Consider the following 13,472-nt stretch of genomic DNA (forward strand, 5'->3'; position numbering starts at 1 on the left):
AAATTTTTATTTATATTTGAATAGATTTGGATGGGTATTATAGTCATTCCATGCCTAGAATATATCATGGGCTCGTACGGAATTTTTTTAGCATGACGATACGATGCCCACGACTCCTAATACAGACAAAAACATTCCGCAAGATTAGATCCCGATGACGTCATAATACAGAGCGCCGGTTAATTTAAGCAAAGCTGTTCTTGAGGAACAGAGGAGCCTAGGGTATAACCAGGCTGCTTCGCGTCTGATTTCTATATATCGCGGTTACGGTTGGATCGCGGCCTTTGCCTGCGGAGGGAGGCGAGGGAGGTTATGCCGGAGAGCGAACAGGTATACAGCATCCAATCCTCTCCTCTCTTCTTTCCCTCTTTAGATCCGAAGAGCAAACCCTAGAATTCGCTGCCCGATTTCCCAGGGATCGAACCCATGGTGCTTCTAGGGTTCCGGCTCTGGGGATCCTAGGGCTTGGATTTCGATCCAAGGCGGAGGAGTGCGGCCTCTCCGACGGATCTATCTAGGGTTTGTATTTCCCTTTTTTTCTTTTTTCTTTTTTTTTTTTCACGCGGGGGTTGGGGGGGGGGGGATGTGGAGGGTGGTTCTTCTTGCCAATGGATCCTTCCTCCAGTCTAGGCTTGTGATTTGTTTTCGTGCTCGAGTCTGTTGGATGATTCTTTATGGGTTTGATGTTTCGATTTGTGGATGCTTGGTTAGTCTTTGTTTGATTATATCGGCCGTTCGAGTCGATGGATTTATTGTCATTGATGGATTGGGTTTTACGAATCAACGTTTTGTGTTTGGCGTTAATTAGAGATGGATCCCATTTTAATGATTTTGACTTTGAACTCAATTTGTTTGGACATTAAGTCAGAAAACAACTTGCTTGTGTTTAAGAGGTGCCTGATCGTGTCGTTGGTGGATAAGTAAGAAGCAATATTCTAAGCAATGAATTTTTTCATGGGAAGAAAAAAATTGAAAGATTTATCTTTTGATGAAAGAAGACGTTGAATTCTTTGTTGATTCTTATAAAACATGAAGCACGGTTTGTAAGCTTAATGAAATTCATATTTATTGACACCTAAAGGACCCAAAAACATGATTCTGAGTGGTAATAATATGTCAAGTACTCTTTTTGTCATGCCCCGGACCCGGATCCGTGATACGGCCGTGCTATTGCCGACTACCGCCCACAATAGCACGAAGCCTCATACAAGGGTAACAGGCAGCCAAAAGTAATCAAACTTTCATGTATTAAAATATTTGCATTACAACCTGCTGGTTGATACAAAATACAGAGCTTCTACATAGTTTATGTACACAAAAGTATATTTGTTTCACTCTCAAAATAAAGAAGCCCTGATACAAAAGAAAAATACGTCTGATGGCGATCACTGGTGAGGATCTGAAAGAAAATATAAATAAACGGGTATGAGCTATACGGCTCAGTAAGTAATCCTGTATAATCTTATCGGATCAACTAAAAGGCTAAACATGTTTAAACAGGGTTTGAGAAGCTGACATGTATTTTATTTTAACAAGTTATCATGACAAAATATTTATGCTGAGTAAACAAATTAGTATTTTATGTCAACAAGAATTTTCATGGAATATACATATGAAAACTGTACCCCCGGCATGCTGTGTTTCATACTCTCGGATGCTACTGCGAAGTCGTTATCGGCCACTGGCGGGGCCAGCTCAGTTTTTTATCAGCCACTGGCGGGGCCGGCTCAGTCATTCTCGGCCACTGGCAAGGCCGGCTTAGTTGTATTCAATCAGTAGCATCTTTAAGTCCATTAATAGTACCTCTTGGATGCTGGGCGAATTCATTAAGGGTCACTGACGGGGCCAGCTCAATTTTTTATCAGCCACTGGCGAGGTCGGTTCAGTCATTCTCGGCCACTGGCAAGGCCGGCTCAGTTGCATTCAACCCATATCATCAAGAGCCCATAGTACCTCTTGCAACAGTACCTTTAACTAGATGCAATTTGCTATATTAACTTGCATGCATGATACTTTAAAATCATCAGCATAAACATGATGCATGCATAGCCATAAATTATGAGATTAGGCATGTTACTTTTCATAGTATGCTACACATGAAGCATGTATATGAACAAATACTTAGCAAATCTTAATAAACATGATGCTTGCATGATTCATATTAAGATTAAAGAACAAGCTACTTGCATACAATAAGATGAGGACAAATAACTTATACTTGTTAATTCATGTAAGAAGACATAAACATAACATGATCCATAATAGGATTAGAACGGGTTACTTACAGAAATTCGTTATCCAATTTCTTAAGTCCGGGTGATAAATCTTTAATCACCTAAATTCGCATCATAGGAATCATGTTATTCTCTATTTATTTATTATAGAATTTAGCCCATCTTACTATGGACTTGCTTGGATCCCATCTAAGGATCTTAGCCTAATTCAATTTACCCAATTTGAAACCTTTGGGGTTCAATTAAAGCCAATTTGGGTCCATATGGTTTAATTGGGCTTTTTTAAAAAAGGGTTGGGCCTGATTTATGATTAAGTCCAGCCTTTTCTAGCCAATTTGGCCTTCTGCCAATTTAACTGAACTTGATCTGGGCCTGATTTAAAATTAATTGGTCCTGCTGAGATTAACATAGCATGAATAGGGTTCGGTCTCGGCTCAATTGAGCTTAATTGGGTTCGGATTTAACCCAATTTGCTTAATTGGGTTCGTTCAGGCTCAGTTAGGTTCAGATCCGACACTATTTGGGCTTAGTTTAATCCATTTCATTCAATTGGGCTCGGTTTAACCTTTTTATTGGGTTTACCAAACCCATTTTAAGTTATTTGGGCCTAACGGGTTTCGGACCCGAACCCGGATCCGACCCGTTAGGCAGACCTGTTTAAGGGTCTTCTCGGCTCTTCTAGAGGCTTCGACCTCTTCGTCTCCCGCGCCTCTCTCTCTCCTCCGATCTCTCCCTCTCTCTCGTTCTCTCCTTCGTCTCCACCGAAGCCCTCGCCGCTCCGGCCGAAATGCCCGGCCTTCTCCTCCTCCGGCCCCTTCCTTTTTCCTCGCCGCCTTCCGGCTTCTCCCTTTCCTCTCGCAGACGACCGGGGGAGGCGGGGCTCCCTCAGTCCACCAGCCGAGGCGGAGCTTCCCCTTGGGGCGATGGCGGACGGAAGGCCGACCCTTCCTCTTCTTCGAAGTGACGCCGGAGAAGAGGAGAGCCGGAAGGTGGAACCGGGGCCGGATCTCCTTCGGGAGGTCCTCACCTGCTCCGACCACGGCGAGGTAAGGCCGCCATCCGAGGATGAAGCCTCAAGGGTTCGCTAAGCTTTGTTTTTTTCTTTTTTTTGATTCTTCTTCAGCTTCCGTTTTCCCTCTTCTCTCTTTTTCTTTCTTTTTTTTTTTAACCACCTCTTCACCGGAGAATAGGTGGGGGCTCGGCTGGGGCTAGCGGCCTTGTGGCCGCATCTGTTGCCGGCTCGGCTAGACCTGGCGGCCTGTGGCCGCCCTTAAGCCCTAGGGTAGCCGCAGCCGGGGCTGCGGTGCCCTGTCAGCCGCAGGCCGAGTCCGGTTGGGCTCGGCTCGGATGAATAATGGGCCTGGGCCTGGGCTCGAGCCGTTCTCAGGCAGGCCCGCGGCCCTTCTCCCGTCTCCCCCGTGCCGGTCTTCTCCCCTGTACCGGTCTTCTTCCCTTTGTTTCACTGTTGAAACAGGGGGGAAGAAGTACTCCACAGAGGAATGCCCACCCTTCTTACTTCATTTAAACCTTATCTATCAGGTGAAACACAGCTTACTGCTTACCTTGCTCCGGTTGGTTGCAGTCGGGTAGTATCACCTTCACGAAATCCCTCCTCCCTCTCCTTGGACTTCAATGTTCCTTTGGCCTCCAGCTCCAAGGTGTGGCTCTCTGGTGCAGTATTTCAGAGGGTTAGAGGTTAAGAGGGTATAGTAACAGTGGGTTAGCAAGCTTAAGGGTTATATAATGTGGATTAGGATTTGACCCCTTGGAGAGGTGGCATCCTCTCTTTCACCCTTGCTCCGGGAGCCACCAGCTGCCCCCCCTCAGGGCAACTCAGTTCTCCTTTAACCGAGGGTGAAGAGGTGGCGGGCTCCCGTTTTGCATGGTTAAGGCCTTCTCTCCGATAGCCAGCTGGGGTCCTATCCTTTCAGCCCTTAGGCGGGAGATGGCAGCCCTCCATGGGCTGCTCTCCATGAGCCAGTATGGCCCACTAACCACCTAGCCTAAATACTCTCTAACTGGGCCCTAAAGGTATTGGGCCCGGACATTACATCCTTCTCCCCTTAAATAAATTTCGTCATCGAAATTAAACATATCTCAATTCTCGAAAAGCTTGGGGTAACACTGACGCATCTCTTTTTCCAGTTTCCAGGTAGCTTCCCTTTCGGTGTGATTGGTCCATTGGACTTTAACGTAAGGGATGGTGCGCCTTCGAAGGATCTGTTCTTTTCTATCAACGATGCGCGGGGGAACCTCCTCATATGTCAAATCTTCATTTATTTGCAGATGTTCATATGGCACCATATGGCTGGGATCAGGGATGTACCTCCGTAGCAGAGAGACATGAAAGACATTGTGTATGCTTGATAGCTCTGGGGGCAAGGCCAACTTGTAGGCAACCTTGCCTATTCTGGCAAGAACCTTGAATGGACCAATGTAGCCAGGACTTAACTTGCCGTGTCTCCCAAATCGGTTAACACCCTTCGATGGAGAAATTTTTAGGAAGACAAAGTTCCCCTCCAAAAATTTCAAGGCCCTTCTTCCTCTGTCAGCCCATCTTTTCTGTCTGTCTTGGGCAGCCTGAAGCCTTTGCTTAATTAGAAGTACTTTATCTCTGGTGTGCTGGACCAGTTCAGGGCCTAGTAACTTCTGCTCTCCGACATCATCCCAATGTAGAGGAGATCGACATTTTCTTCCATAGAGAGCTTCATATGGGGCCATCTGAATGCTGGAATGGTAACTATTATTGTATGCAAACTCTACCAGAGGTATATGACTATCCCAGTTTTCACCTAGATCCATAGTACATGGCTATATGCTCTTAACATGTCCTCCAAAGTTTGGATTGTCCGCTCTGACTGACCGTCAGTCAGGGGGTGATATGCTGTACTGAGTCTCAATCCGGTACCCATAGCCCTCTGAAAGCTTTCCCAGAATTTGGATACGAATTGGAGGTCGCGATTAGAAATGATGTTCACTAGCACTCCGTGCAGGCGCACAATCTGATCAATATATAATTGAGCCAGTTTGTCCAATGGGGTACCAATCCTGAAAGGTAGGAAGTGAGCCGATTTTGTGAGGCGATAAACAATCACCCACACTGAATCATTCTTCCTTATTGTTCTGGGGAGCTCTGTAACAAAGTCCATAGTAATATGCTCCCATTTCCATTCTGGGATTTTTACTGGTTCTAGTAATCCTGCCGGCCTCTGGTGCTCTGCTTTTACCAGCTGACAGGTCAAGCATCGGGCCACAAACTCAGCTACTTCTCTCTTCATTCCCTTCCACCAGTAATGTTTCCGAAGGTCCATGTACATCTTGGTACTGCCATGGTGGATAGAGAAATGAGACTGTTGGGCCTCTTCCAGGATCTTCTTTTTCAGGTCAGCATCAACCAGAACATACAACCGGTGGCTGAATCTTAGGGTGCCATCTGGGTGGATCTGGCGCAACCCTTTCTCCACTTCGTCCATGAGCTGACATGTGTGCACATCAGACTGCTGAGCGACTTTTATTCTGTTGATCAGCGTTGGTTGTACTCTCAAAGTGGTCAGTAGGCTTCTTGCAGTTTGTGTGACCACCACAACCTGCAATTTGTCAAGATCCTTCCGAATTTGCGGTTGAGTGGTGAGTAGTGCGGCGGAGCCACTGCCGACTTTCTGCTCAGAGCATCCGCCACCACGTTGGCCTTTTCTGGGTGGTACTTAATGCTCAAATCATAATCCTTCAAGAGCTCTGACCACCTTCTTTGCCTCATATTCTATTCTTTCTGGGTGAATATATATTTTAGGCTCTTGTGGTTAGTGTACACTTCACAGTGTTCGCCATATAAATAGTGTCTCCAAAGTTTCAAGGCGAAAACCATTGCAGCTAGCTCTAGATCATGGGTCGGGTAGTTCTGCTCATATGGTTTCAGCTGTTTTGAGGTATAAGCTACTACCTTGCCATCTTGCATCAGTACACAACCTAGCCCGTTCTTGGAAGCATCACTATAGGTAGCAAATTCTCCAGTTGAGGACGACAAAGTTAAAATCGGAGCAGATACTAACCTTTGTTTAAGCTTCTGAAAGCTTTTCTCACAATTGTCATCCCAGATAAACTTGGCCCGCTTCTTAGTCAAATGGGTCAAGGGAGTGGCTATCATGGAGAATCCTTCTACAAATCGTCGGTAATACCCGGCTAGTCTCAAGGAGCTTCTAATTTCTTTGACATTGGTGGGACGAGGCCAATCCACCACCGCTTCTATCTTCTTGAGGTCCACCGACACTCCATCCTTGGAGATCACATGACCGAGAAATGCCACACTGTCCAACCAGAATTCACATTTGCTCAGCTTGGCATATAGTCTTTTTTCTCGAAGAGTCTATAGTACCACTCTCAAATGATCTTCGTGTTCTTCCCTGCTCCTTGAGTAGATTAGAATGTCGTCGATGAAGACTATCACGAACTGATCCAAATGCTGCCTAAAGACTCTGTTTATTAAGTCCATAAACGCAGTCGGAGCATTGGTCAGTCCAAAAGGCATAACCAGAAATTTATAATGCCCGTACCTGGTTCGAAATGCAGTCTTTGGCACATCATCAGCTTTGATCTTCAATTGATGGTAACCGGACCGCAAATCTATCTTGGAGAAGACTTGGGCACCTTGCAGCTGATCAAACAGGTCATCGATCCGGGGCAGAGGATATTTGTTCTTTATTTTTATCTTGTTCAATTCTCGGTAATCGATGCATAGTCGCATACTTCCATCTTTCTTTTTCACAAACAAGACAGGAGCTCCCTATGGCGACGCACTGGGCTGAATGAACTTTTTGTCCAGGAATTCTTGTAATTGTATCTTCAATTCCCTTAGCTCAGCATGAGCCCATCCGATAAGGAGCCTTGGAGAATGGTTCCACTCCTGGTGCGAGATCGATAGTGAATTCGATCTCTCGGTCAGGGGGTAATCCCGATAATTCATCCGAAAAACATCCGGGTATTCCCTGACCACTGGAATATTTTTCAGTTTGATCTCTTCTCGGGTATCCGTTGCACAGGCCAGATAAGCCGCACACCCCTTTCTTAGCGCCTTTCCGGTTTTTAAAATGGAAATAAAATGCTGTGTAGGATTTACCTCGAAGGGTGTGTCGCCCTGAAAGAAGAATTCTTGTTCTCCAGGTATCCGGAATACCACTCTTTTATGGTAACAATCAATATGGGCATGGTACTGAGACATCCAGTCCATACCCAAAATGATGTCGAAGTCTTGCATGTCAAGCTGCAGAAGATTTGTCTCTAATTCTTTTTCCTCTATCTGAATTATGCAGTCTTGTATTTAGTGTCAACAACTACTTTTTTCTGAAGGGGTGTAGCAACATGCCATGGTTCTTCTAATTTCTTGGATATGCAGTGTAATTGTTTTGGAAAAGCTAACTGATATGAAAGAATGCGTAGAACCAGAATCAAATAGAATAAGGGCATGAACCGAGTTGACTGGTAGAGTACCTGTCACCACTTGATCGCTAGCACTGGCATCCTGACGAGTCAGTGCAAAACTCGAGAGTTACTCCTCGGTCTCTGGTCCTCTGGTGCAGAACGTCTGGGCTCATCCCTCTTCCGGCTCGGGCAGTCGTGCGCGATATGTCCTGTCTGTCCGCAAGTAAAAACAAGCCCCGGTCTTCTTCAAGCAGTCCCACTGGTGTTTGCCGCAGCTGGGGCAACCTCTGTTCTGTCTTCTTAGGCGCAGGCCCCTTGCTGCCTTCGGGCCCACTACTCTGCCTCCTGACGATCTGGTCCTCTTCAGATTATTCCTCTCTCTGTCGGACCTTATCAGGTCAACCTCAACCTTTAAGGCTCGGTCCAACACATCTCGGTAGCTAGTGAATAGGTGGAAGGATATTCGGGACCGAATCTCGTATCTCAGTCCCTGCTCAAACCGGTTTATCTTGTTTCTCTCCTTCTCCATAAACTGGGGACAAAATCGTCCCAGCTCATTAAATTTGTTGGCATACTCCAGAACGGACATATGATCGGACTGGTCAACGTCAAAAATTCGTTTTGCTTCATCTGGCTGACTGAGTCCGGAAAATACTGGGGTGTGGAATAACCTCTTAAAGTCCCTCTAGGTTATTCCATTGACGGCATAAGCCATCTCCATGGCCGTCCACCAATACTCGGCATTTCCTTTCAGCATAGGGATTGCCAGTCTGACCATCACCTCATCGGAAAAATGGAGAGCTCGAAACATTTTCTCCATCTCTCGGATCCACGCTTCTGCTGCTATGGGGTCGGGTCCACCATCAAAGATTGGTGGGTTCAGTCGGCGGAATCTCTCGTAGTAGGAATCTGCCGGTTGCATAGCAGCCATCTGCATCTGCTGCTGCTGTTGTAGTAGTTGCGCTATCAACTGGTATACCCCGGCGAGGTCTGCTTGACCTACTACAGAACGTGGAGAATCTTGGGAGACTGACTGATAGCTAGGCTCTAGGGAGGGTGGTCTCCTATCATCGTCCATGTTTCTTTAATGGTTACCTAGCAGTCAAATTTAAAGTAAGATTACAATAAACTAACATATTATGACAATCTTCTAATAAGCTACAACATTCTTAACTACCCATTGCCCCAGATATTTTATGGTTATTTTCTTGTTTAACCTAGGGCTCTGATACCACACTTTTAGCCTCAATCACTTTTAGATATTTATATAAATTTATATATGTGCCCAGTTCCACTACCTAAGTCTTCTGACTTTAGCTATCTTCGTTCTTGAGACCTAGATTCAACAAGAGACCAATAGAAAGAGTGAATTAATGAATGAAGTGTATATAACTATTCCTACTTAAGTGATTTAGAGCTTCTTCTCAAAAAAAAAAAAACTTTGAGTCATCTAGAAATCATGTTCCCTCAGTTTAATGCGGGGTGTAAGAACTGATTAACCTCATTGACTGCATGGATTTGACTGTCATACATTGTCTCCCATTATAAATAGTTGTACAAATTGTCTCGGGCTTCAATCTTACAAGCTCCTTAACAACTATAATATGGTAACTGTGAAAAATCATCCCAGTTTGTGTACCTATCAGGATCCTAGGAATGTTTTTGGTTGGATAATTTTATGGAAAATCAATGTTAGAGGGTATTGTTGCGATTATATGCATAGAAAGCAGGATAACCTTTATATGTTGGAGGGCTTTGATTTTGGTTAAGAGATAGAAAATCTGTTGATATAATATAGGCATGTATGACAAATGTCTATGGAGGCTTCAGTAAACTGAGTTTAGTTTGTGTTGAAGGTTGTAAGAAATGGAAGGGATGATCTAAGCTAACATGGATGTAAGTTTTGAAAAAGGATATAAAGTTGGAATGACATCATAGGTGGTCCTAAATAGGAACACTTGGACACTTGGTGAATGGGTTCCACAAAGCCGATCTAAATAGTTGGAAAAGGCTGGATAGTTATTGTTATGGTTGTCGTTATTGATGAGGGAGATGACCTAAAATAACATGGACTGAAGTTGTGAGGGAAAATTAAAAATACTGGATTGACATTGTGAGTAGCCCATGATTAGGAGTGACCAAGGAATGCATCAAGCTGAGCTGTTAATTGGCAGATGGTATGGTTTACTTTGAAGCCCCTAGTTTCTGACTGTTGATAACTTAGCTAGATGAATGCTCAATTTACAATCCTTATATTTTTGAATATTATCAACTTTTTGTGTTATATCCTTGTAGATGCTTGCATTGGTTTTTTATGCTCTACTCACAAAATTGTGCAGGCATGTTCCATTTTGGAAGTACCCAGCCATCAAGGGTTACACAGATTTTTTCATATAAGTATTTGCTGATTGAGCTAGTGAACTGGCCATCAGAATTTTGATTACTTGCTTGTGCTGTAGGCATTTCGTATGATTTTGTAAGTTCTTAGATTGATTGCAATAGCATGGTGATAATTGTGGTTAGAGCCAGTGTTTAGCAATTATGGAGATCTTATTTTGCAAAATCTTGACTAATGTTGATAAATAAAAGTAATTGGGTGAGTTATTTACGAGTTCGCAGAGACTGCTAACAGTTATACATGTTCAATTAGTCCACCAACATTAGTTGGTTCACATGGCGATTATGTTGCTTCTGTAATTTCTATTCCTTCTCTTTTCTTTATTTATTTTCACTCTGTTTGATAGGCTGCGCTCCAGTGTGTTATTGCAGGCTTAATATATTTACTAGAGATATGGAACGTGCACATTGTTGGTCAAGTTGCTATCAGTGCAAAGTCTCGTTATTCCAAGAATTTCTTGGCTGGCGGTTTCTTGCTTTTGGAGACTTTCTGATCATCTCTTTTGTTAACTATACTTAGTGGCCAGCTGCTTTTCTATGTCCAACAAGAGCAGCCTGATGCAACTTTTTTCTGAAGTTGGTGTTGGGTCTATGTCACACTTCTACAAGTAAGCCAATTTCTTATGTTCTGTTTAAGTAAGTATTTTGATGGTGATGCACTCTGACTTTTTGTTCTCCTATGGCAGCGCATTCCCAACACAGCTTCTGCTTGGTGTAAATCTGAGGTCTCAGGTGCATGATATTGAAGAAGTAATCTCTGGGGTATGACTTAGGTTATGTACTAATGACAAGTCGACAACATTGATAAAATTGTATGAGGTATTTTTCTCTTTTTTCTTTCAGGAATTTAACTTTTTGGCCTTCTTTTCTCCAGGGTTAAATCTTCGAGCTTCAGCCACTGTCATCTCATTTTTCCTCCTTTTGGTCCTATAGCTAGTAGGCATTTTGTTTGCTCCAATTCCATTCAGATCCAGATGCATGTTTGGTGTGTTATTTGATATCAATTTCTTCAACTATGGCATGCACTTGACTAGTTAACAAGATTTTTAAAAAAGTGTAAACAAGTTATATGGAGAGTGCGAAGCTTCCTCGAAACTTGTTCCGTTAGGCTGTTCGAGGCTATTGGGAGTAATTTTCTCCAGCTAGGTTGAGCTGCAATATCTTGACTGCTGCTTTTTGTGAAGTGGAACGTGGTCCTGGAGCTTTATTTCACATGTTAATGGAAACAGAGGCTTTGAACATGACAATCAGAAAGACATCCTGGTGACATGTATTGCAAGTTAAAATTGATGGTGGATTTTTCTTGAAGTTTGTCCAAGTTTTATACAAACACAGACATTTCCTCGTCAAGTATAAACTCTTGTGAGATTTAATAGTTTTTCTTATAAATAGCTGTTGGTTCACTTGAATAAGAACCAAAGGGGGTATACTTGGCTTCAGCTGCTGAATATGATGGAACGGTGGGTATTTGTATTTTCCAAGTGCTTGCAGCTGCTTGAAAGCATGCACTATCATTATTTGAAAATGTTACCACCTGTTGCAGGTACAAGTTAATTAAGGAAGTCGGTGATGGAACATTTGGGAGTGTTTGGCGAGCTATAAATAAACAGACCGGGGAAGTTGTATGTTCTTATGGTGCATTTCACACTTTACTGCTAGGAAAATATAGTATCTTTTGTTAACATTATGAAATTCTATGCGATTACCATAGGTTGCAATTAAGAAAATGAAGAGGAAATATTATTCTTGGGAGGAGTGCATGAATCTTCGGGAGGTGAAGGTACTCTGGCTTGGAGATGTTTCTTAACTTTGTACTTTTCCCCTTTCTATTTTCTTTCTGACAAGTTTTTTTTCTTCTCCGGAAGTCCCTTCGGCGGATGAACCATCCTAACATTGTGAAGCTAAAGGAAGTCATAAGAGAAAATGATATTCTATACTTCGTGTTTGAATATATGGTATGACAGATTCTATGAAAAGGTTGCTCCAATGCAGGAACAACGACATTGAGAACTCATAGTTTTTGTAACATTTTCAGGAATGCAATCTCTACCAGCTTATGAAAGATAGGGGAGAGGTTTTTTCGGAGGCTGAAATTCGGAATTGGTGCTTTCAAATATTTCAAGCCCTTGCTTATATGCACCAGCGTGGCTATTTTCACCGTGACCTTAAGCCTGGTATTACTCTAGTTGTGAGGAAATGTTTTGTTTAATAACCATTTTCTCTTTGTTTTCATGTTACCATTCTGATAGGGTCTAGGTCCCTATTTGAGTAAGGCTTGCATTTGACATTTGTTGTTTGGTTGTGTTTTTAGCTGTTTATTTTCTTTTTGAATGCCACACTTAACTATACGCACTGGTCAATTATCATGGAGATCAAAAGTAGTGGGAAATTCATCCAACAACTATTGGCCCAAATCCAGAGCCTTTGGATTAAATCTGCTTGGTTCCTGTCTAGATTTTATAGTTTGTAGGTCCGTCTGGCCTGAGCTTTTTTTTTTTTTAAATAAAAATTGATTTCTTAAATAACTACTGGGTATGTTATGTTCAAATTTCTGTTTCTGACTGGACTTGGACAATTTGATCATGAAACAGTCATTGATGCTATTTGTTGACCAATTACCTTATTAGGATGCCAGACACTAAGGTTTTTAATATGGCAACTTCATACGGTTTTTCCATTGAAATGATATGGTATCCGTCCCGACGATACCTACCAAAACTAACATATTCCAGAAAATTGACAAACTATTGGTACTGACCGATATAGTTGGTATGGTACCATCAATATGTACCGGTATGGACTGATACCCGGCCGATATAGCTGGTACATACTGGTCTAGCTGTTTCGACATCTTGGCACTTGTACCAGGGCTGGCTTCATGCTAGAACAGGTATGATAGCAATCGTACCTTCCCATTTTGATGGTTCTGAAATGATGGTGGACACCAAATTCTAGTTGGATTAGATAAAGGCCAATGGATGGAATGAATTAAAGCAGTACTTGATCAAGTTTGTGAATAGCTTTCAAAATATTCTGACATTTAATTGTAAGCCTTTATTTTGTCTTTGCCTTTTCTTTTGGGTGATTACACCTATCTTCTAAGAAGATCTAGGAGATGCAAGCTTTCGCTCCATTAGTTTGAGTATGTTTTTTTTCTTTCAGTTTTTTAGTTGTAGGATAGGCTAAGAGATGAGGGCATCTGTAGAGGTTCAGCTTTTGTGTGATGATGGATTGTGTGGTGCTTTTGATCATATTACCTACATTGCTATACCTCTATCTTTCCAAAAGAAATAAAAGCATCCCTGAGGAAATTGAAGGACTTTTCTCGTGCATGTTGTGAAAACAATTTTTGATTGATGTTATTTTTTTAATTATCTGATTGCTTTATTGGAAACTTGAATCAGCGAGTTGGCTTTCTGCATTAGG

General features: G+C 42.7%; 1 protein-coding gene and 1 long non-coding RNA gene across 2 annotated transcripts; both read left to right on the forward strand.

Moving 5' to 3' along the window:
* Positions 1 to 203: 203 nt before the first annotated feature.
* Positions 204 to 11,386, forward strand: LOC120108006. Its single transcript, XR_005509554.1, has 4 exons — positions 204 to 330; positions 10,406 to 10,654; positions 10,733 to 10,808; positions 10,921 to 11,386. It is a non-coding gene; the product is annotated as an uncharacterized LOC120108006 (long non-coding RNA).
* A 6-nt stretch (positions 11,387 to 11,392) lies between these two features.
* LOC120108007 (cyclin-dependent kinase F-4-like) lies at positions 11,393 to 12,549 on the forward strand. Its single transcript, XM_039121533.1, has 5 exons — positions 11,393 to 11,506; positions 11,590 to 11,668; positions 11,758 to 11,826; positions 11,912 to 12,001; positions 12,082 to 12,549. The coding sequence occupies exons 1-5, from the start codon at positions 11,496 to 11,498 to the stop codon at positions 12,253 to 12,255; spliced, it is 423 nt and encodes a 140-aa protein (XP_038977461.1). The 5' UTR covers positions 11,393 to 11,495; the 3' UTR covers positions 12,256 to 12,549.
* Positions 12,550 to 13,472: the final 923 nt, after the last annotated feature.

Source organism: Phoenix dactylifera, unplaced genomic scaffold (genome assembly GCF_009389715.1).
Source record: "Phoenix dactylifera cultivar Barhee BC4 unplaced genomic scaffold, palm_55x_up_171113_PBpolish2nd_filt_p 001122F, whole genome shotgun sequence".
NCBI classification, from domain to species: domain Eukaryota; kingdom Viridiplantae; phylum Streptophyta; class Magnoliopsida; order Arecales; family Arecaceae; genus Phoenix; species Phoenix dactylifera.